Below are 22510 nucleotides of genomic sequence, written 5' to 3'. Positions count from 1 at the left end.
ACACTCATGCTAATACCATACACTGTCACCCACCCACACACTCATGCTATCATACACTAACATACACTTACACACTGTAACAGCATAGGCTGACACCATACAGTAACACACACATCCTAACACTATACGTTATGCTAATGCATACACATGCTACCACCATACACTAACAAACGCATTCACACACCATATTTATTGGATAGTATATTAGAGCATTTACATCTGAAGGTGTACCATTAAGGTCAAAAACAGATTTTATCGTTTTCAAGATTTTTGTTTGCCGGTGATGTTTGGCTATCCATATATCTGCCTTAGCTCTGTTTTGAATATAACACCTTTTAGGAGTGTCAAAAGTGCATCCTTTACTGTAACAGCAACATTGTGTTGCATTTTACTGCATGTAAGTCAATAAATGCCTATGATATTGTTGGACAATTACACTGTTATTGGTGTTACAAGCACACCCCCCCCCCATCAACTGTAGCATCAAACAGTCCCTGAACATACATGGTAGTATTTCACGTCAGCTTGCTAGTTCAATTAACATCTACAGAAAGCATACATAAGTACTCATTTTACTGGAGTTAAAGACATAAGGGTATGCAAAAAGCAAAAAGGAATATATTTTATGTAAAGGTTGTTTTTTCTTTTATAGTCAACATTTTATTTCGGGACAAAATATTGGAAAATATTTGATTCTCTCTGCATCATTTAAAAATCAACAAATTATTATTTGTAAATCGATATTTTATTAATGTCATTTCTTTTCATAAACGAAAAAATCATACAGCATACACAGTGAATTTTTGGTTTTAATCGAAGTTAAAGATTTATTATAATATGGAAAAATAGAATATATTTTATGAAATCAATAAGAATCATAAGCTGGAAAATAAAAAAAATCCTGTTAAAACATTGAATATTTCTTGTCATTTCTCAGTTATGCCTGTAGGTCAATCAAACTCAAGAGTCAAACAGTTCGCTCTAGAACACTTATGGCATGAGGTGGCCAAATGTGCTTGTTAAACTAGAGCTCCCGTAACCCTTTTCCTAGCCAAGTTTAGAAACAGTGAGGGGTCTCTGTAGGCCATCCATGGATAATGATAATGACAAAGCCCCTGTAAGTTTTCCCGGTGAGGTCTTCTGGCTTTAGTTGCCGTTTAATACATTTGAGATGTCTAACCAGATAACTAGTGTCAAGTGACAATACAGCTATACACAATAACAACAACATATATTTAAATAATTATCCTCATGGTTAACATAACACATTTCTTGTCTTGTGCAATTTATTGTATTTTATAACTTTTGAAAACTTTGTTTTAATGAGAGTAAAAACATTATTCTTCATTTGTATATTAGCTCAGTTGTTGAACAGAGAAAGAGAAGCACATGGTTACATTTACCAAAGGAAAACCGGCACATATCTATGGCAAAGTGGCAAAGACAAGGAGAAATCATTATGTTTGGATGTTTCTGCATAATTATTAGTTCCATGAGTAGCAATTATAACCTTAAAGTCAACTATTATTATCATTTATACAGTATATCTTATAAAGACATTACTTGTAATTTAATATTTTAAAAATTAACTCAAGAAAGAAAAAAAAACATTAACCTGTTAAACCCCTGGAAGTAGCATTTTAGTGTCCCAACAGAAAGTAAAAATATATAATTTAATTTTTAGCGTTCATTAAAAAGATAGTACCAGCAAGAAAAATAATTTGGGTTTATATTGTGTAATTGTTTTATATATTCAGTTCACCTACTGAAACATGTTTTGTATTCCACACACCCCAACATGAAAGCACAGTGCTTATTTCCAGGAGTCTCTGGGTTAAACACTGCTTCCCAGGGGGCAGGGAAGCTGGGTTGGGTCACAACCACTATTTACCCTGCCTCTACCCACTCTGACCCCTTCGACCCCTTCATAGTCTTACTGGGGCTAGGCCCTGCCTCATATAAGGAGAAGAAGAGGGGCATCCAGGTCGTCCACCATGGGAACTTCACAGAAATACTTATATGTTGCTGTGTCTGTGGGTAAACGAGAAATGCATCTCAATAGTACTAAGGGTATGTATTTTTATGGTCACGGTTCAGTGACAGGTTCTGATGGCAGGTACTTAGTCATAGAGTTAGAATCTAAGTGCATAAAGCTAATACAGGCACTTAGTGAAAAAGAAAATGGTGTCCAGTAATAAAACGGTAAAGGTTAACGGTTCATTTATAAGTATTTTTTTTTTGTGTGTGTGTCCAAGGCACAATTCAATTAACACAAATACTGTTGTTGAACAGAGATGGGTGGAGAAAGGTAGTGCAAATCATGGCCTGACCACATTATTTGGAGCTTTTTGTCCCCAAGTGCAGTGTCCAGTTTGGGGACTGCGTAGCCATAGCTGCCAAAAATCCTTATAATTAGAAAACCTTTCATTACATAAACCAATTTGTTGGGAACTGCCCAGCTAATTCACAAATCCAGACCACTATGGTCATATTAGGCACAAACATACATTGCAGAAGCTTTCTTTCTTTATAGAAATAATTTGATTTCTAAAAGGGGGACTTCAATGGGCAAATATGCATTCATGTTTGAGGAGCCAGTATCATACACCTCACTGTAACAAAGCCCCCCCCCTAAGAAAACTAATACTTTAAAGATGAACTTCTTCCTGGTACCCTTTTCTCAGTAAAATTATAATCTTTTGATGATTTAAGAAAAACTATATGATTAAGAGATATTTTCCCCCCGGGAGACATTGTTCTAAACTGACATCCCAGCTACATTACTGAATCAGAGATTTATTGCTACTTTGATCAAAGAACATGATCCATCCCAGCTGTTGCCCGCTGAAAAAATAATATGGCTGCCCCAGTGATATTTTAATACATTTCATTTAAATATAACTTGTGGCATGTGTCCAAATCACATCTGTGTGATTCTCGGGCTGGTCACTTGAAGCTCTTCCATTCATGCCCCATGCAACTGCAGGGCTGGCCCTAGTAGTTGGGAAAGGGGGTAACAAGTGGGTAAAACTAAATACTACTTACTATCCCCCACTAATGCTTTCCCAGAGTCTTAGTAATCATGTGTGATTCCCACAGGGTCAGACCTGGAGTTCCCAACGTCAGTGACAGGACAGACTATATATTTTATGAAAGTAATGATGTCCAGTTTATACATTGGTTATCATTTACCTATCCGCACAATACTTACAATACCATCATAGTGTCTAAAAGTATGTGTACATTGCAATTAACTAAAAGAACGAGATGATGAGAGCCAACTCACTCATGGAAATGTTTTAGGATTAAATACTATTTCAGGTACTTCTAAAAGACAAAGATATTAAATGCAGCTATTAGAGCCTCTTTCCAGTTTAAATTATTACTATCACACAATATAATTCCAGTTAAAAAATATTATTATTGCCATTACCCAGTTTTAAGTTCTTTGTTGTCTATTCCTCTTCATTGCCCACCTCAATAACCTCCACATGTCCTACTAAGCGCCCTGTGACATATATTTTGTTTTCTTCTGATGAGGCAGACTCGATGTCTGAAGGCACCTTCTGGTACAGAGTACGTGAGAAGGGACTGAACCAGCTTGGTGAGAAGCTGCCTCCAAATGCTTGTTTGAGCCCATCCCAGCTGCTAGTTTTCTCCCACGTATGATTTTCTTTCTTCAGCCGTTCAATGCCCTAAAGGACAAAAAGGAAAAATGCATAAGGGAAATAAATATGTGTAAAACATGTAGTACTTCAGTATAATTGAAGCACAAGTATTGTACAAATTTATTGTCATTTCCACACAAAACCAAGGATGGACGTGTGATGAGACTAGTCTAGGTTTGGCTGCATAATCCCTTGCTATTGTGCTCTGTGAATCCTTTCCGGTGCCCTGTATATGTACATTTTTTTGTGTAAATTTACCCTTCCCAGGGAAAAAGTGGATACATAAACTATACCCAGTCGCAATAAAGTGTGCTCTCTTGCACCTGACTGGTGGTACTGTTATTTAGGAGACCCTTTGTCCCCAGAGGAGTACTTTTACTCTGGGAACCAGAGCTACCCATCTTAACCCAGCTTTTATTACGAGGAAGGTGGCAACGATGGCCCCTATTTTAAGTTACATACTGTAACGGTTTGCTTTTAGAATAATAGAAACTAACATTTATATAGCCTCTCAGAATTAACAGTTAATTTTCAATTCTTTTCTTCAGATTTGTTTACTCTATTGCCCATTTTTTGTCCATGTGTCTCATATTCCTACATCATAAATATTTATCCTGACAAGTCACCGCTTTCTGCGATTTAATATCTCCCTTTTTCACTTTTCTCAATATTATTCTTCTCTTTTTCCTTCCTATGAACTACTTTTATCTTTCTTGCTCCCTTAGTCCATTCAGTCTCCCCATGAATTATTCTCCTTACCTCCCTCTTCTGCTCCTCACACCAACTACTATTACCATACCTCCATACTAAGGTGAAATCCATTTTTAGAAGTTTAAAATATTTGCTGGGTAGGAGTGTATGGCAGTGGACAGTATGCATTACTCATTTTTCTATAAAAGTACATCTCACTTTTGAGCACCTCCTTACCTTTGCTTTGAATTTATGGTGTTCCCCCACTACTGGTCTAGATGGGTGCCTCTGTTTCAGCATTATATATTACATACATACAGAACAATCATCTGTTTCTTAACATGTCTAAAAATGAGGTAAATACAACCTCAAATGAACGACAAAGAACATATTAAACCGTGTCATGACTTGAATTCAACAAAAATAAAGCCAAAATTGAGAAGCTATGTGTAAAAAACAAAACACACCCATGCTGCGTCCATAGAAATTAAGATGCTAGGCAGCAGACAGGTGCTGCTAATCAAATGCCCTTGATTAATTGATCAGCAAGTGTGACCACCTCTATCAAAGCCTAAGTTTTAGCAGTTTGCTGGTCTGGAGCATCCAAGGAGGAAAGACCTCAGAGAAGCAATTGCTGCTGCCCATCAATCTGGGAAGAGTTAGCATCTTCTCTCTAAAAAAAACATGGCAGCATGGCTTACGTTTGCAAAGTTGCATCTGAACTAATCACAAGACTTCTGGAACAATGTCCAAACTGGAGATGTTTGGCGAAAACCAAAACACAGCATATCAGCACAAACACCTCATTATCAATTTAGCTCCATTATTTTTCACATGCCCTCTTGGTTGGGGATTTGTTTGCCATGTTCTACTTGCTCTTATTGTGATTTTTCATACCATACCATTAGAATGAAATTACTTTATTTTTGTACAAATTGATTTTCTAGTGAGAAGCAAAATTTTACTTAAGTATACATCAATAAAGCAAATTTTAAGGCAACATATTTTTCATACAATTTATTATAGTACTTGAAAAAAGTTTTATTGCATTTTGTTCCAGTATGGATGCATTTACTATACAGAGCTAGTAAGATATGGGTGTATTTTCACATTCCAGCATAAAACAGGAAGCATTCTTTGTACATTGAACATAATTTCCATGAGATGTTTATTCAAGTTTTAATGAGGCCGTCACCAAAAATACATCCAACAATAACATAGCTGTCTATATGTTGTATTAACATTTAATATTACGGTACATAAGTAAATACATTCAACCGGTCTTGAAACTCCATATTTTATGAGGCAGCCAATCAGAAAGAGAGTTGGTGAGTTTCATGCTGGGATTGCATCATCTCAGCAGAAAAAATAGAAGACCTAAGTGCAAATTTAGTTTTTTTTACATATTTTTAAAATTGCCATATAGAAGGTTAAAATGTTAATACAATATATATAGGCAGACAGTTATGAACTGTTGATTTAATTTTATTCTCAGAACTACTTCAAAAAGGAACAGTCTGGTACCCACAATTATCTTTATTTTGTAATGCTTCTTTATGGTCCACTTTGCATGAGCTTCAATGCATCCTTCTGCATGCAAACTGTTGCATATGTTTAGTTATTGGAGACAGAACATGCACTCCTCCCCTAGCTGCCTCTACTGAAACTAGAAGCCTTAACATGCAAACACTTTCCACACGCTCAGTAGCACAATAGAAGTAACAAGCAGCAGCTACGCTGTACGCTAGCAAAACATCATTGTCCAGATCAGGGCCGGATTGGTAGATGAGGCGGCTCGACACTTTATGGCTAATAACATAAAATACGGGCGTTACTTTTTATTCTGACCTAGTGGGTGGCTGGGCATATCCATGCTCAATCTGGTGCTGGAGTGGTAGACTGGGTAATCGGCAAGCAGCCCATCTGGTATCTGCCCGGTGTTCCAGATGCCCGGTACAGGTCTGATCAATATAGAATACATATGGTTAGCTGCCCTTTTTCCACTGATCTACTGAGCGTCTGGGGAAAGTCATAGGATTTTCCAGCTCTAGTAACTAAATGCATGCACTGGTCTGCATGTAGTAAAAATGTACTGAAATTCATGCAAATCGGACTCCAATATTAAAATGGAAAAAAGGGCTGAAGTGCTCCTTTTAACAAAATCACTCATCAGCACGTTTTTCTTTTTTTTTCAAATAATTTATCCCCTGATCAAATCAATATTACGTCCTAAAATTTGAAACTATAGAAAAAAAAATTATATGATAAATTTGTTGTCAAAATAGAATAAAAAAATATTCTGCAAAGCGGTTTATGAATGGAATGTTCTCTTTTTCTTTAGACTATATATGTATATTGATATTATACCGACAATATAAAAAAAAATCCTGTGATGTTCCATACATTTTAAGATGCGCAGTATACTTTGGCATTTAAAAGAAACTGTGTGCGTAATGCACGACTAACGTATGACACGAGCTACACTCAAACAATGAAAGAGTTCAACAGAATAATGTGTTGATTTGGACACCATCTAGGTCACTCAAACGATAAAGCAGGATATGCATTTAATAGCATTTTCCCCCATTGCTTTTGGAGTCATTTACAATTTTCTAAATCAGAATCCTGCTAGAATTAGTGTATTTTGTTTCAAAATTATCTTGTAACAACGGGATATGTATTTTTTTTATATATACTTTCTGATTCTGTTGCAAAGTGTGAAAACAGTTTTCTCGCTATAATAACCAATGGAATGTTCCTGCTGATTGAACCGTTCCATTGAGATTGGTGGAGATTAAACCACTCTTCAGGCCTTGCACCAGAATTATTCATCTCTTTGTCCTCCCTTAAACTCCTTCCACAGTAATGAGAAACAATCAGGATTCGGGGAAGCTTAATGGGACACAGTAATAACGAAAAGCATCAAGGCAGGTACTTAAGGTGGTTACTCACACGGGCAAGCAGATGAGAATTTATCCTGCTTATTAAATTTCTCTGCAATTACTATATACTGTACTTTAAAATGTAGAATATGGAAACATGGCTGGTCTACCTTAACTGTTGACATAATTCTAGGCAGGCAGACTCCTTGACTACTCAACATAAGCAGTTTAATACCTTATTGAGATAGCATTCAGCGACATCATACCCAATGGTCATTTTTCCATGACCATTATAGACCAGGCAAAGATTACAGCTTGACTACATCACTCATTAAATACTCCCAGCTTCAGCTACTGCCTAAGGTGATGTTGTTTAGCAACATTTACAGATCTACTTTCCTTCCAACTCCAGCATAGTGGTTTATTTGCCAAAAAGGCATTTTGCAGGAGAGCTGCAGTTTTAAAGTCATCAACTGCATTATGAAAGGGGCATCCCTGATGAACCTGTTTGAAGAAGGGGTCCTGCATCAGTTCAGTCAGCGATTTAACTATGCATTACACATGACCAACAGCACACTGGAGTTGATCCTTTATAACGCATTGTAAAGTCAGTGAGTTGAAACCTCAGTGTGAATAGTGAACAAGCCACAGGGACAGTCATTGGCCACTGTGATATCAGCAAAATATAAAGTCCCTTTAATTGGATGTGTGGTTTTTCGGTACTTATAGATACAATACTGCACCTTTATTTCCAATGAACATAACATCATATGAACACTGGAATTCAAACTCTTAAATCCCATCGAACATACACAAAAGGTTGCCACAAACCCCCACATGCATACGGAAGTAACGATTACTGTAGAGTTCAAACAAATGCGACACTGAAATATTCAAAATGAAACTCTGCATTTCAGTAGCAAATGACAACCATATGCATAGATATGTGCCCTGCTCTCTTCCAAAACGTGACTGCGATATGCGATTATTTCAACTCAGAACTAAAGTTCAGCTGCATATGAGTAAAAAACCTTACCCAACTAAAATTTTACATCTTGTAGCAACTAGTCTTGCAAGAGTCCAAGTGGATGGACCACAAATTAACAGCATAATCATATTACTATTACGTATATCCAGCACACAGTTGGTTAAAGTCATGTACAACATCATTGTGCAAATTCCAGTCTTGTCCAACCTTCTGTACACTAAACCATACTCCTCTTAATGCGTTTCCAACCCAGGGTGGTTGCTTGGAACTAGTGGACACTTAACAACAGTACAGATTATAAACTGCATTAAGTAAATCCCATGTAGGGATATGTTACATCGTACAAATTGCTACCATTATAAAATATTACGTTACTTCAACATCAATTACAAAATATTTGACAAGACAACCATGCAGTAATTTATGATCAGGAAGGTGGCTTTAAGTTTAGATTCTGGTTGTCTAAACCTAGATTAAAGCAAAGGTTGTATGCTAATATATTAGATCCTAACCACGGACATAGGGCCTGTATCATCAATACTGCCAATTCTACAGAACGCTAAGCCCCATTTTAAACAGGTCTTTCTCCCTGCACCAAGTTTTTTCCAGGTGGTGGTAGTCGCAGGTCAAATGTCCAAGGAGAAAATATGCCCCATGAGTGACATTTGAAGCCTGTTATCAGTTGGCACTGTTAGCAATGGAAGAGGATCTCAGCTGTACTCAGAAGCGAGGTATGTTACATGAGCCAGAAGCAGCAGAGGCATAGGAGAATCACAAGTGTAGTTTTTGAGGTCATACAGAAAGCAGAGATGTGAAGAACCCTGAAAATTACAGGGGGAAAAAACAGAACTGTGTGATGTTGGCGGGCAGATGTCTTCACCAGTTACTTTCAGCCATATAAAAAAAAGAAATGTATAGTCTTATTTTTATGAAAACATTCAATGTCATGCTGGTAATAGGTGTTACTGCAGTGATTTTAGGGGGATAGTTCTATCTTTTTCGTGTGGACAATGTTGGCAAAGAAATCCTCAGACCACATATTGGTATGGGTCTGCTTTTCCCTTGTCTGGCGTGGCGAATGGGCTAAGCCAAGCTATAGAGAACGGATGGCCAAATACTGCTTTGAGATTCATCCATTTCGTTTTTTTAGCCCATCTTCTCTCTTCCTTTTTCAACTGTTCTATTCCCTGGAAATGAAAAATCAGAAACTTATGGTCAAGAGGGTTGCCTCATTTTTACCGAGAGCACAGGACAATAGAATAGCCGCTTATGTTGGCGATCAAGTCAAATATTTGCATTGTCCTGCTGTAACTCGCATTCTGGAAGCTCTGGGACAGAGGGATTTTTTGGGAGCGCCAATTACTTTAAATGTCAGGGCTAGTGAGAAGATCTTAATGTTGCTTACCCATCCAGAATAAATATTGTATGACATAATGCCAAGTCTATTCCACCAACACCACAAATGAGTTTATCACATAGATATTAAGCAAAACAGATTTGAGCATAGAATTAAAAACAGATAGAGAATGAAATGTTAGTTTTTTTTAATATTAAAAAAAGAATACAGAAAGCCTCTGAGATTAAAACATAGCACATGTTACTGTCAAGAGTCAAAGCATTTGCAACTTTTTACAACGTGAAAACTATTCATTCATCTTTTTGGTTTGGTACAGTAACAGTTCTGCAACATCTAACATTTATAGAATGTCCATTTTTCAATAAACACCAAAAACTAAAAAATTTTTAAAGGGAGCAAACTGTAACTACACAGTAAGGTCACTGCCAACTGTATCAATCAGGAAAATGTAGATGCGGCACCAGAGCCTTCCCTGAGAAAGCCTGAATTTCTCACAGCCTACCTAGCCTTGGCAATAAGCAAACTGCTGGTGGGTTGGGTGCTAAACCCATTTGCAAGGGGGACGTACACTTGGAGCACGACCAATGCTTGTACACATGAACATTCAAAAGACATATCTGCCAAGACATATGGTGTTCCAATAAGGAAGAGAACAGCTTTTCTGACGAAAACACAACTGAGACTGCAGAAAAACATGAACAGCGACACAGTCTAAACCTGCTTTATGGATCCCCTTGACAAAATCCATTAAATCATTTGTGGAGTTCATCAATAATACATTTGTTAACTTCTATGTATTCAAGCCTGCCAAGACCCAAACTTATGATATTGCGTTTTTTTTGCTTGGTTTCATAGGTATTGATCTGAAAATCAATCAAAGATTGGAAAGAAAATGTATGGGAACATCTTAATACAATATGACATGTCTAAATGCAGTAACTTGCATAGCACCTGGAACAGCCGCAATCAAAATAAACAGATGCTTCAGCTTGTAAGGTGAGGTGACCCAAGGTCTCCAGATAGTAACCACAAAAACTCACCGTCTCATCAGTGCAGATGGAGTGTACCTGTGTTCCAAACATCACTGCAGTGAAGATGAGGAAAAGCAGCCCCTCAAAACAAAGAAGGATGAGCAAGATAACTGTGGTCGGTGGTGAAAAGGAACTACATTCTAAAGAACAAAGGAGACAAGCACGGATTAAATATCAACTACACATAACTGTTATCTACCTATACGCTACTCCTGGTTATTAAATTAGTGTAACACATTTTGCCAATATTTATTTTAATAGGTCACCCCATTGATCCTTGGGTGACTCAAGGTAGCAGGGTTATCCATTACCAAATTCCTTTCCTTAGGTTTTTGCCTCACCTACCCTTACAAAGGCTATCTGAACCAATTAATATCAACCACAAACTTAACAGGAAAGGGGTAAGATAATGATAGTAATTACCATATTGATTGGAAATAATAATATAAAAAAAAAAACAAAAACACATGTAACTGCATTTCAAGCAAAAAAACAAAACAAAACAAAAAAAAAAAACTTATTTAAATGGCACCAACAATTGATGCACTGCTTCTTACAATACATACATTTAAAGGCTATGATAAAACTAGGACTGAGACTAAGACCGATATTTAGAGCACTGAATAGCAAAATGTAGACTCTGGGGGAAATGACTGATCTGCGAAGGGACTATTTATTACAAGGAAGCTAATATCGGAAAAAAGCAACAGTTTCCATGCAGATTATAATATATAGTATCAAAACTAGCACAATACTAGAATACTACAAACCAAAGAATTTGGGGGAAGCCCTCAGTTAGCTCCCCAACCCTCGTTATTCTGAACAACTACATGCCTAAACTGAATGCTGATTAACTTGAGTTCCCATCTGTCAACATCTTGGGGAGATACCTGATGACCAACCTTGCATTGGTTAAAAGGCTACTTACTTGTCCAATCTTCTTCAAAGCAGTACAGGAAATGAACACCCACCATAATCAGGGCATGCAAGGAAATGAGTGCTATGTACATCTGGGGGGGAAAAAAGTGTATATGTGTATAAACGCTATTTATCCAGTAAGGCAATTTCATGAAATTGATGAGAGAAGTTCAGTTATTGACAAAATTCCAACAGGTTTAGCTAAATGTAAGATGTTTGTTTTGTGGGCGGGAAAATCCCAAGAAGAATGCATTTTAGTAGCTAATTTGCTTGGCTTATTTGGCTGTGAAATGAGTTGCTGGTTCCGGTAACCTTAACAGGTGACTTGAAAACAAACTGAACCATGTACTTTACAATGACATCTTATGCACAAATCCAAAATAAGGAAAACCTAAAACCAAACTGAAATTTAAATATATATAGCTAGTTTTTAAACAATGCAAATGTAAACAGAAAATGGCATAGAACTGCTTTATTTATTTGATCTCTGTCAGCAAAACACCAACTCAAGTGGATCACATTATCACGTTTCTTTCCACGATCTTCCCTTGCCCTTCATGGGAAAGGGTTATTTTTACCATAAAGAACATGTTCAATGTTCGGCATGGATAGGTTAAAAAAAAAAAATCTTTAAAATATATAATATATATATATATATATATATATATATATATATATATATATATATATATATATATATATTTTAAGGCTAATGAATTAGTCCGGAAGTTGTATACGCGTATTGCGTAGATGTCCCCCGCCGACCCGCAGGACACCCGAGAGTCTTCTCTGGTAAGTCTTGGGGGCAGAGGTAAAACGCATCGTGCGGACGGTCAGCCAGTGACCGTCCGCACGATGCGCTTAGACAACCTCCCGTGCCGGCACCCCCCCGTGGAAAGTGCTGGCAGGGGAGGCTATCTGAGCACATCCGAAAGTAGGATGCAGGTCCCCTGCACCGCTGCGGGGGATCTGTATCCTAACCCCGCTGCCTGCCCGGCGCCGCATGTCCCGGGCGTCAGGCGCTAGACCTCGAATATAGGCCGCACCCCCACTTTAAAGACTTAAAGTGGGGGAAAAAAGTGCGGCCTATATTCGAGCCAATACGGTAATGTGGTCCCATGTCAAACGTTTGTCCGTACTGCGTGGCACCCATACCTCGGCTCTATCCCAGGGCAGGTTCTTCGAGGTTTCATTCGGTTTCTGTTGTTACGTGTCCTTCAGGTGTGGGTCATTTCTCTGTTTCTCAGATATCCTTCAATTATAGGGTGACTGCAGTTTCAGGTACCCATTGTCATCTTGGCTTAGCGGGTCAGGTCAACTATGTTTGGGTCTCACATAGTTTTGACATCACTCTGTATTACGGCTAGTTTTTTTTCGTTTTTAGCTCACCAGCTATTGCTACCATTGCTAGTTGGTGGCCACTTCAGGGTACATTTTAGCCCTCCTCATCAATAGTTTTTGCTTAGAGAAGTTTGTGTGTTGGTGTGGTTCAGTAAGAGTCAATGTTCTCTATCACAGAGGTATCTATTCCATTATGTCACCTGCATCCCATTTTCAGCTTCAGGCAGGAAGCCATAACGATTTTGGCTGCTGTTTGCCAGACCTTCATTTCCTCCTCTCTCTGTAGTTCTGTAGGCATGGCTCGAATGAGGGACATGTTAACATCACCAGTAGCCTCTGCTATCCAGGATAGATTAGCAAATTTGTAATCTCGACCTATAGCTGGAGGTCCTCCTTGCACCTTCTGGGTCTATGGGGTCAGGTATGTGCTCAATCAGGTCCCCCTTAATTATTCCAGCCATAGGAGATTGCAAATTTGCTAATCTTAGGAAGGATATTTTAGAAGGGAAAGATGTCCCTCCTTATCAGCTCTCATGATTTGGCTTATAAATCTCTCTTTTGTGGAGAAGTCTCTGTGGTACTTAAATCTCAAGACCCCAGACTGGCTAAAAAACTCTTACTGAATTTGCTCTGGCAAAGCAGCTGTGGTCTTGGCTCAGTTCAATTGCATTACAGACTGAATTGTTTTGCAGGCATTTGGGGGGGCCGCTTAAAAATGCAGCTTGTCAAATCGAGTCAGTCTACAGCACACATGGTCATTTTTTTGCAGCAATTTTTAGGAAACAATGATTTTCTCCGTCATACTTTTCATATACATACATCAGTATCTTCCTTGCAGCCTATTGTCACTCTTCCTTACTACCATACAGTACTGTTAAGCTATACCTTCAGAGGTGCAACATCACATATCAAAGATGTTCCCTGATAAATCTTCTCCGATTACTTCCCATCCTGTGAAGAGCTTCCTAAAAGATCTTCAAAGACCAAATGGGAAGGTTTTCAGGGCTTTGGTAAGCCGTCTAGATGCCAGTCAGTTTGAACCTAGTACGAATCTAGTTATCAAAGCCATGTTCCTAGCGTTTTATCATTATATAAAAATGCATATAAACATACATATGTTCATTTTCTTTTTTTTATTATAATTTTTTCTAACTTTTGAGCTGTAAGCTCCGATGCAGTTATGCTGATCACCAGGCTAATACAATATAAAATTCAGTTGTAAGGGTCACCAGGACACCTTTTATTTCGATGTAATAGTACGTCCGTGGGGTCCTTGAGGGGGTAAATAATCATGTGCTTAAATAGAAAAAAGCATTTTTACATATTACTTATCTTCCCAATACATTAAGCTGAATAGATTAAAAACCTAATAAATCAAAGACAGCCTCTTTTTTATTTATAGGATCTTTCCATACACACATGTACACAAAGGCATATTAAGGTCGAGACCTAGGGCAGTACCAAAAGCTCAGTCTATCATATACTAATATACAGTGGGAATCATCGATACACTATTCAATATACTAAACTGTTATGTAAGTTTAATTATAAGAACTTACCGTGAACAAAACAAAGAACTTCTGATTGTTCTCTCCCACACAGTTGTTCACCCATGGGCAATGATGATCCATCTTCCGAATGCATCTCTTACAAACACTAAAAGTGGAAAGGCAAATTAGAAGCTTGAGGAATTTCCACTAAGGAATATGTTATCAAGCAACTGTATTTCCCTTAAATGCATAACTGCAAGATAAAGCATGCCTCCATATTAATGAGAAAGAACACGTTTGACATCTCTATAGCCCATAACAGAATGTAAAGGTGCAAATGTTGCCTTGATATATATCGACTTTTGGCTAGATGGACCAAAGCATCAGCCTTGCATGCAAACAACTAATAAAAGAGCCACATTTAGTAAGATAACTAGGAGACATATTTCTTTTTCTAATGTCCTGTTAAAGGGGAATGGCCTTTAGCACAATTATCAAAAATATGGTTTGTACATTTCATGTTCTCAAGAGGGGAAAAAGGAGACAAGCCCCGGTAAAATGGACACTCCAGCCATACATTTTTGGGGGGCAAACAGGGAAAATATGGTACAATGTGGAATATCATTTTATTGGTTACTATGGTGATTTTCCGCTTTTGAACAAACAAAATGCAATGTTACTATAGATCAAAGTTTAAAATCTATTACACCATACATGTGAAATCCATAAATTGCCTATTGACATCTTTAAACGAAACATTAAATTACTATAACTGTTCTTTAGTGATCAGGAAAATCAGGAAGTGTTCTAAGTGTAAGGACTTTTACCTGCAGTGGTGAGCTCGATCGGGTTTGATGCTGCAGCACTTTGGACATTTGTAAACAACCTGTCCTGGCTTCAGCTGCAAGCTCTCAATAAATTCCTTAGTGGCATTTCCTTTGGGAACAGCACCCTAAGAAAAAAAAAAGATATAAACTGCGTTACATATAGACACGTATTAAAGGGATTGTTGGTAGATCATAAACCTGTAGTTTATAGCCCCAGAGTGGCCAGTCTTCAGGAACTCACAAGCCACCAGGGAAATTAGCCCAGACAGCGGGGTCTTGGGTCCGAGCTGGAGGCACATGGTAGGCGTGAGACTGCACAACACTGGTTAGGTCTTGACAAGCGCCATAAGCACTCCAGGGAAAGGTTCTTTCTTTTGAGCATTTTTAATTTGTAGATCCACAATTTTCCTCTTTTTTAATTTACGGTACCCACATGCATACCGTTTTTCAGAAATAGTAGGGCCATTTTTGATACTATACGATTCTTTTTAAAAACACACTTTGTTCCCACCACGCACTTACAGTATACAAGAAAATTTAGGCAAGATTGCATGGGTTAACAAATATTTTGGTTATGAAAACCGCCAGCCCTGAAGGGGTTAAAACACTTCATGAACTATATGAGATATGACATTTATTTTAATTGAATGTGAATTTTAGCCACAAGACAATGTGTGATGCATTGGAATGACAAGAATTCTCCGCTGGAGGTGGGGTGTCCAGGGTCACCCCATGGCACCCTGCAGTGCGGGTGCGAGGCCATGCGGGTTATTCAAATGTCATCTGGACTGTGACAGCACAAACCTTTACTGATTTTACAGATCCCTGGGCTGGTCAGAGGCCATCAACGGATCTCTCTAATCAGCCCATTATCACCACGGCTTACAAAAAGGTGGGACAGCAGTGCAGAGGGACAGTGCCCAAGAATTGGGACCATCCTGAGAAAACCCGGACCCTTGGGAGTTATGCTTAATTAGTTTGCAGAGTTCAGTAACTATACTCTTTTATGGACATAGACACTAATGGACCTAGACAGAAAGAGCTTGTAGTTCTAGGATTTACATATCGCAGTGACTATGATGTTTCTATTGCATAATACTTTTTATAATGCAAAACAAGTAGAGATTTTAAAAATGTTAAAAAGGAGGATTGTCACAATTAAAACTTTTAGCATAAATTTATTAAAAACTCCTATAGCCTTCTATTCAGATGGGGATCAGTGTGTCTCAGTGGCAGAAATACCACCATCTGATCGATTTCCCATCTTGAAGTTATATACCTTCTCCTTGACCCCACCCATACAAAGGCTGCCTGAACCAATCAGCAACTAAGGGGCAGAGAGAACTGGGGGTGGGGCAGTCTTGCAGATCCAGAGAAAAGGAAGTTAACATGTTTATGATATCATAGATAGATGAAATGATGCAAGGAATCCAGCTGAGAATACAATCAACCCATTTGTTTTGAATAATCACTGCTTGAACCACAATATTTAGAATAATCATACGCTGAACCAAAATAGTTTTCTAGGTAACAATTTCATTTTAACCCCTTAAGGACAATGGGCGGTCCCTAAACCCATTGAAAACAATGTATTTTGAGCCCGTACATGTACTGGCTTTGTCATTAAGGGGTTAATAATTATTTAATTCTATTAACATAATTTAACAGTTTCTGTAACAGCGGAGCAATGCATTGCACTCCTCTAAGGCGCTGAAAGATTAGAGATTGTTAGTTTCACATTCTGTGTTTATCTGCAGGAAGGGCTAAGACGATCCTTTATTATTAATAGTGAATGCAGACAACATAGATTTACAGCAAACTTTGGATCCAGTGCCAAAACCGCCTGATCCACTAGAAAAAAGTTAATAACTAAACTTTCCTGTAATTCCTGAAAAGCAATGTTCCAGGAGCTACCTGTGATTAGGGACACTCCTTGTGTAAATTCGCACACTGAAGCACTTAGCGAGCATTAAGGCTGGGGCAGTTACCAGATGAGGCAGGTGACTTTAACCACTTGCATGCCAGAGGGAACGAAGCCCAATCTCATAGTGGTATCAAGAGTGTGATTTATGAGCAACGTTCATGTCTTGACTGTGTGTGACACTTACCAGCAAAAATACATTTATACAGCTTATTATATATAAAAAAAAAAAACAGATACAAAAATAAGGGGAATGAAAGTAATTATATATATGTTGGATGATGCATTACCATAATAATGTAATGTAGTCTGGCTCGGACAAATCTAGTAATTATGGTACAAATTCTTAAATCCACAATGCCCCCCCTCCTTAATAAAAAAATGGCAGCCATTGCGGTGATTAGGCTGCTTGTTGTATATGATAAAAATCATTAATTTGACCACTAACCACATAACAGATCCTACTGCAGAACTCTGCGGTGAATAGCAGGGAGAAGGCAGGCAAGATGGGGGGTGGTTGTAAGTGAAGATTGTGCAAACTTGACTTCCAAATTTAAGGTTTGCTTAATCGTTTTCTTAAGAGGGAAAAAAGTTTAGAGAGGCACTTTGAAGCTATTTAAGTTGCTTTGATCCACTGCATGACAGGGCTCCGAACTTGCGACATACTGAAAGACTAGGAGTGAGGAGAGCTATGCTGCCTAGAATTTGCATTTCTAGCCTAAAACACTTCTGCACTTGGAAGACCATGTTACGCAGAATGGAGTTTGGTGCCAAGCAAACCATATAGACTGTGCATACTTACTCTTGGGTATATATAATATATATATAATATATATATCAAAAACTATAAATTGATGTTTTTATGGCTTGCTTCTTCAGATGATTCGCATAGAAGTCAAAGGGCTGCCCTGGCGACACGTTATGTATTTTTTGTTTATGGAAATGTAGTCAGATACTACCGGTATTTACCTTTCCCCCCTGATGTTTAAATAAATGTATAAAAGATCCAAGTATTCAGAAGTTTATGCTATTTGCTATGTATCATAATATAACCCAATTCTTTATTCCCCTTCAAAAAAATATTAAACAGTCGTATAATGTAAAGGGAAAATGTAAAAGTCTGAAATCTGGACAGGGATTAACAGCTTTCCCTACTTAAAATGTGATCAGTAGGGTTTTATATTAAATATACTGATTTCACAGCCGTAATATTTAGGGTAAAGTCGGAGTGCCTGTCAACAATTAGCAGGTAAAGAGAATAAATTGTTATATTTAATATTAATAAATTGACATTGAGCAGAGTTCCACAAACAATTCAGTTTTAAATTCATCTTCCCTCTAATGTGATGAAAAAAAAATTAGGACAGAGATTTTGAGGCATATCAGAAGATAAATGTATACAGCGCAAATTATAGATTTTCATTAATAGAATTACAGAGATAAATTGTACCGTGTATGTAATAGCTGGTTTATATGTAGAGAATCCAGCTAGACATTTTTATATGCTATTTCCTTGCGTTTGTATTTTGCATTTGCATTGTTCCTCCATAATTTTGAAACATAACATTAACCCACAATACATCAGCTCGGGAACACGTGCGTAAAATGTCCATGAGCTTACGTTGCAAAGTCGCGTACATGGGCCATACTTACAGGATCGGTGATCATAGCTCGAAAATGCGACGCCAGAGCCATGAAGGCCAAGATGTTAAAGATGATTCCATTGATTGTGCTGTATACCAGGTCCTTGGATGGCAGCAGCATAGCAAATATCACCACAAAGTCAGCGTAGAAAATGAGCAGCCAGGTCACCACAGCACACGCAATGCCGCAGCCATCTTTGATGAACCACACTTTATCCATGGAGTCGCGTACGGGTGGTGGCAAGCACTTCTCTGGCTGGAGGTATTCTGCCGTCCTCTCAATGTCTCGGTAACGGTGGCTTGGGGCCAACATTATAAGGTTTATAGTCCATATTTCACCCTGCAAGAAACAAGCACCAGTTCAGATAAAGGCCGAAACCCTGCGGACAACTACATTTCACTGAAAACTAAATTATATTACTATATACTTCTTACTAGCGATAAATATTACAGGTTTGTATTAGTAATTTCTTAAATATGGGGGATCTACGTGCGCAGAATACCCGTCATTTCATCAGTAGATGGTACGAAAGAACCAGTATTGCACCTGCATCTTAAAAAAATCAACTCTCTTCTTTTAAAAACACGAGCAAGAACAATAAAGCCAAGTTAGGTTCCTAGAAAATGCAGGGCTTCATTCATAAACCTGCGCTCAGGACACACTGTCATGTGACACAAAAGCAGGCCCTGATAGGTTGTTGCCATAGAAAATGCAAACGTCTCTACAAATTAGTAAATTCAGCCATTCAAAACTGGACACCTAAGATTTCCCCATGCGCAAAAGCAGCTTGACCTGAAATATTTTTAGTGCAACGTACAAAAAAAAAACTTAAAATAAAAGAACAGCAAACATTATTTACTGTACAAAATACATAGTGTGTATATATATATATATATATATATATATATATATATATATATATATTACAATTTTTGTTCTTTGCATAGTGAGAGATATACTTTGCAAAAGATTACAGCAAACATTGAATAAATCACATATTTTAGGCAACATGACAAAAACATTTTGTTTAAAAAATTCATTCATGTACTTCACGCCACCACATACCTCTTATCTCTTTGGAACGGATGCCATCATGACAAAGTATCACGGTCTAAGACTTCCTTTCCCATATAAATGAACAAAAGATTCAGGACTTAAAGTGATTTTAGTTCTGTAGACACTTGTTTTAAGCTCTTAACCCAGTAAGCAGAAACCAAGGTAGCGAGAAAAACAGCCATCCAAAGACAACGTTCTAGTGTTCAGCCAGATTTAATCCCCATAACCAAGGGAAAGGGAGCATTAGTGCCCTTAATGAAACAGCACACCTTGGACACGATACGAGATAAGCCAGGACAAACCACAAAAGCGCAAGTTAAGTAAGCACGGAGAAACTGCTTGCCAAACCCGGAAGCTGCCTGCAAACCTCCGACGTTACCGAGTCATTTCCTCACTACACCTGCATTAAGCTAATCCAGCCCTCTTCGCCCGCCCAACAGGCGTAACTTGAATTCCATTCCCTTTCTAGATTTCCCTCATAGATACCAAAACAGGTAGTGTTTGTGAATGCTGACCTCCACAGACCGTGTAACACAATACGGAAAGTGTCTATGTTTTACGCGATTGACCCAATAGATAAAAATTAGTTCCCACAGTGTCCCTGTACACTATTGACCCAAAAGCTCAAAATAGTTAAAAAATATTCAGTTTTATAATAGGTAAACATCCCACTTATTTGGAGTTTTTCCCGTCTGGAGATTGCAGGTATGATTGCCTAGCATGCCAAACAAATATGTAATTAGCATGACTAATATATTTAAAGATATGGATGAAATGTACAAACCTTGATCACCCATAGATGCTCAAGGGCTGCATGGCTACAAGGAAATCCAGTCCTACAAACAAACAGAAACGTGAAGCAGTTCCAATGAAAGTATGAAGTACCACCTGGACTGGGACACAATGCGAGACCTCCCATAACGCGAAAGTCAAGCAATTTGTCATGTACATGGCGAACTCTGCAAGAAGGTTATGGAAGGAGACGACAGAACGCTGAAACTGAATAGCAGACATCCCTCTTACACTGATCATGTCTAAGGGATCCAAGACAACGTAACGGGATCCTGCACGGTGTCAGTTTCAATGTCATCGTGACACTGATGGTTCCTTATATTCTAATACTTGAAGAACTGACTCTAATGCAGGGTAGAAGATCGTGTGTATATCTGTGAACTCCCATAATTTATTATATATTTTAATTACTTTAATATACATATAGGGCATATTCAGAGATGTATTGGATTCAAGTCCCTAGTGTGGCTTCTCAATCCCTAACAGTGGCACTTCTGTAGTTCACCCTCTAGATTGTATGCTGATTGACCAAGGCCCTACTCCCCTGTTTCTGTTAGTCATATTGGTATGTTATATACTGCTTGTTGTTCCCTGTGTACCAGTTGTACATCACTACGGACTATGATGGCGCTATATAAAACAATAAATAATAACTCATAGTTCACTGTGCATTAGAAAGGGAGAAAGCCGCCGAGTTTCTCCTGCTATAAGGGCCGTGGCGACCCTGCATAACCTGCCATAAAAATGGTCGAGTTAATGTAAGAGATCTCCCCGCATGACGCTACGCAAACAAGAACAATACCGAGGAGTAAAGTTTCAGTTCTGATAATACAGCACATTGTCATCTCCGCCAGGCAATTGACACAAGTGGAGGAATAGTTTAATGGAGGGGGGGGGTCACAGAGGTCCCACAGTATACACACAAGTGTGACTTGAGATACAGATACATTGGTTCTAGACATCATATGCAATGACTCAGAGAATGCTGCAGCCAGGGATCTATTCAGACCTCCCCCCTATGCGCGGAAAGCGCTCCTATTGAATTTAACAGGAGTGCTTCCCTGACGTCGATTGGCTGCTTGAAGGAGCCAATCAGCGGCATGGATCGCCAGACGACATTTTTGATGAACGTAATCACGGAGTACTTTAGTATACATTCTCCTACGGAGGGCTGATTTAAAGGGGCACTTTACTAACACCAGGTACAGTATATCTAGTGTACATATCTGCATTTACAAGACATAATGACACATTACTTTTGATCAGTGATAAGATTAACAATGTTAACATTTGACGAGACAATCGTTACACCTGTACAGATGTTTCATGAGATCCCTAAACATTTTACAACAGTATTAATATTTTTATTGACAGACACACATATATTTGCAAAGCAAACAATACCAATACCATATCCATTACTAATCTTATAGTTAATTATATAGAAACTCAGCATCAGTCACTTCTGTAGGTATCAGTAATGCAGAAAAACATATATATATATAAATCCCAACCCAGTGGCCACCCCTCTAAGTTAAGACATGCCACACTTTGCCACCCAAGTATTGGGAGTAGCCAAGACTGTCAGAAATGACACGAAACCTCTGCCCCAAACCCCCGACAAGCTGGTATTTACACCACCTTGAAACTACACTGGTATTAACAGCAGAGTCTCCTGTTTAGTACATACACACTTACAGGCAACTATATCTTCCCTGCTTCCGCTTGTGAACAGATCGGAGATTGGACCAGGGGTTGCCTATTCACTCACCGGAGATGGCGTGAGGAGGGGCAGGGTAAAGGCTACCTCCGCCGCACCCACCACCGCACACCGAAAAAGAGGAAGAGAGACAGCATATAGTGGCGCACTGATGATGTCGAGTACTGGCAAGAAGCTGATGTGGG

The 22510-nt window shown here is 38.4% G+C and overlaps 1 protein-coding gene across 6 annotated transcripts; it reads right to left on the bottom strand.

Annotated features, from left to right (window-relative positions):
• Window positions 1-723: 723 nt before the first annotated feature.
• ZDHHC3 (zinc finger DHHC-type palmitoyltransferase 3) lies at window positions 724-22487 on the bottom strand. Of its 6 annotated transcripts, none has more exons than XM_053467018.1 (9): window positions 22377-22474; window positions 20607-20649; window positions 19823-19878; window positions 18767-19096; window positions 15193-15317; window positions 14435-14531; window positions 11545-11626; window positions 10626-10756; window positions 724-3695 (listed from the first exon to the last, which is right to left on the bottom strand). In XM_053467018.1, the coding sequence occupies exons 4-9, from the start codon at window positions 19067-19069 to the stop codon at window positions 3456-3458; spliced, it is 978 nt and encodes a 325-aa protein (XP_053322993.1). In that variant the 5' UTR covers window positions 19070-19096; window positions 19823-19878; window positions 20607-20649; window positions 22377-22474; the 3' UTR covers window positions 724-3455. The 6 variants fall into 6 exon arrangements, with proteins under 6 accessions (XP_053322993.1, XP_053322992.1, XP_053322997.1 ...); XM_053467017.1 differs by having other exon boundaries at window positions 22304-22433; XM_053467022.1 differs by lacking the exons at window positions 19823-19878; window positions 20607-20649 and having other exon boundaries at window positions 22377-22487.
• Between the last annotated feature and the right edge of the window lie 23 nt (window positions 22488-22510).

Source organism: Spea bombifrons, chromosome 5 (genome assembly GCF_027358695.1).
Source record: "Spea bombifrons isolate aSpeBom1 chromosome 5, aSpeBom1.2.pri, whole genome shotgun sequence".
Lineage (NCBI taxonomy): Eukaryota > Metazoa > Chordata > Amphibia > Anura > Pelobatidae > Spea > Spea bombifrons.
This window is presented reverse-complemented; position numbering and strand designations above follow the sequence as displayed.

Bases quoted from the DNA above. Each gene is read 5' to 3' on its own strand.
- ZDHHC3 (XM_053467022.1), bottom strand. From the start codon at position 19,069: ATGTTGGCCCCAAGCCACCGTTACCGAGACATTGAGAGGACGGCAGAA. The intron at 15,318-18,766 runs GTAAGTATGGCC...TTTTTTTCTTAG, and splicing joins GAGCTATGATCACCGATCCT to GGTGCTGTTCCCAAAGGAAA. The intron at 11,627-14,434 runs GTAAGTTCTTAT...TTTCCCCCCCAG, and splicing joins AGTTCTTTGTTTTGTTCACG to ATGTACATAGCACTCATTTC.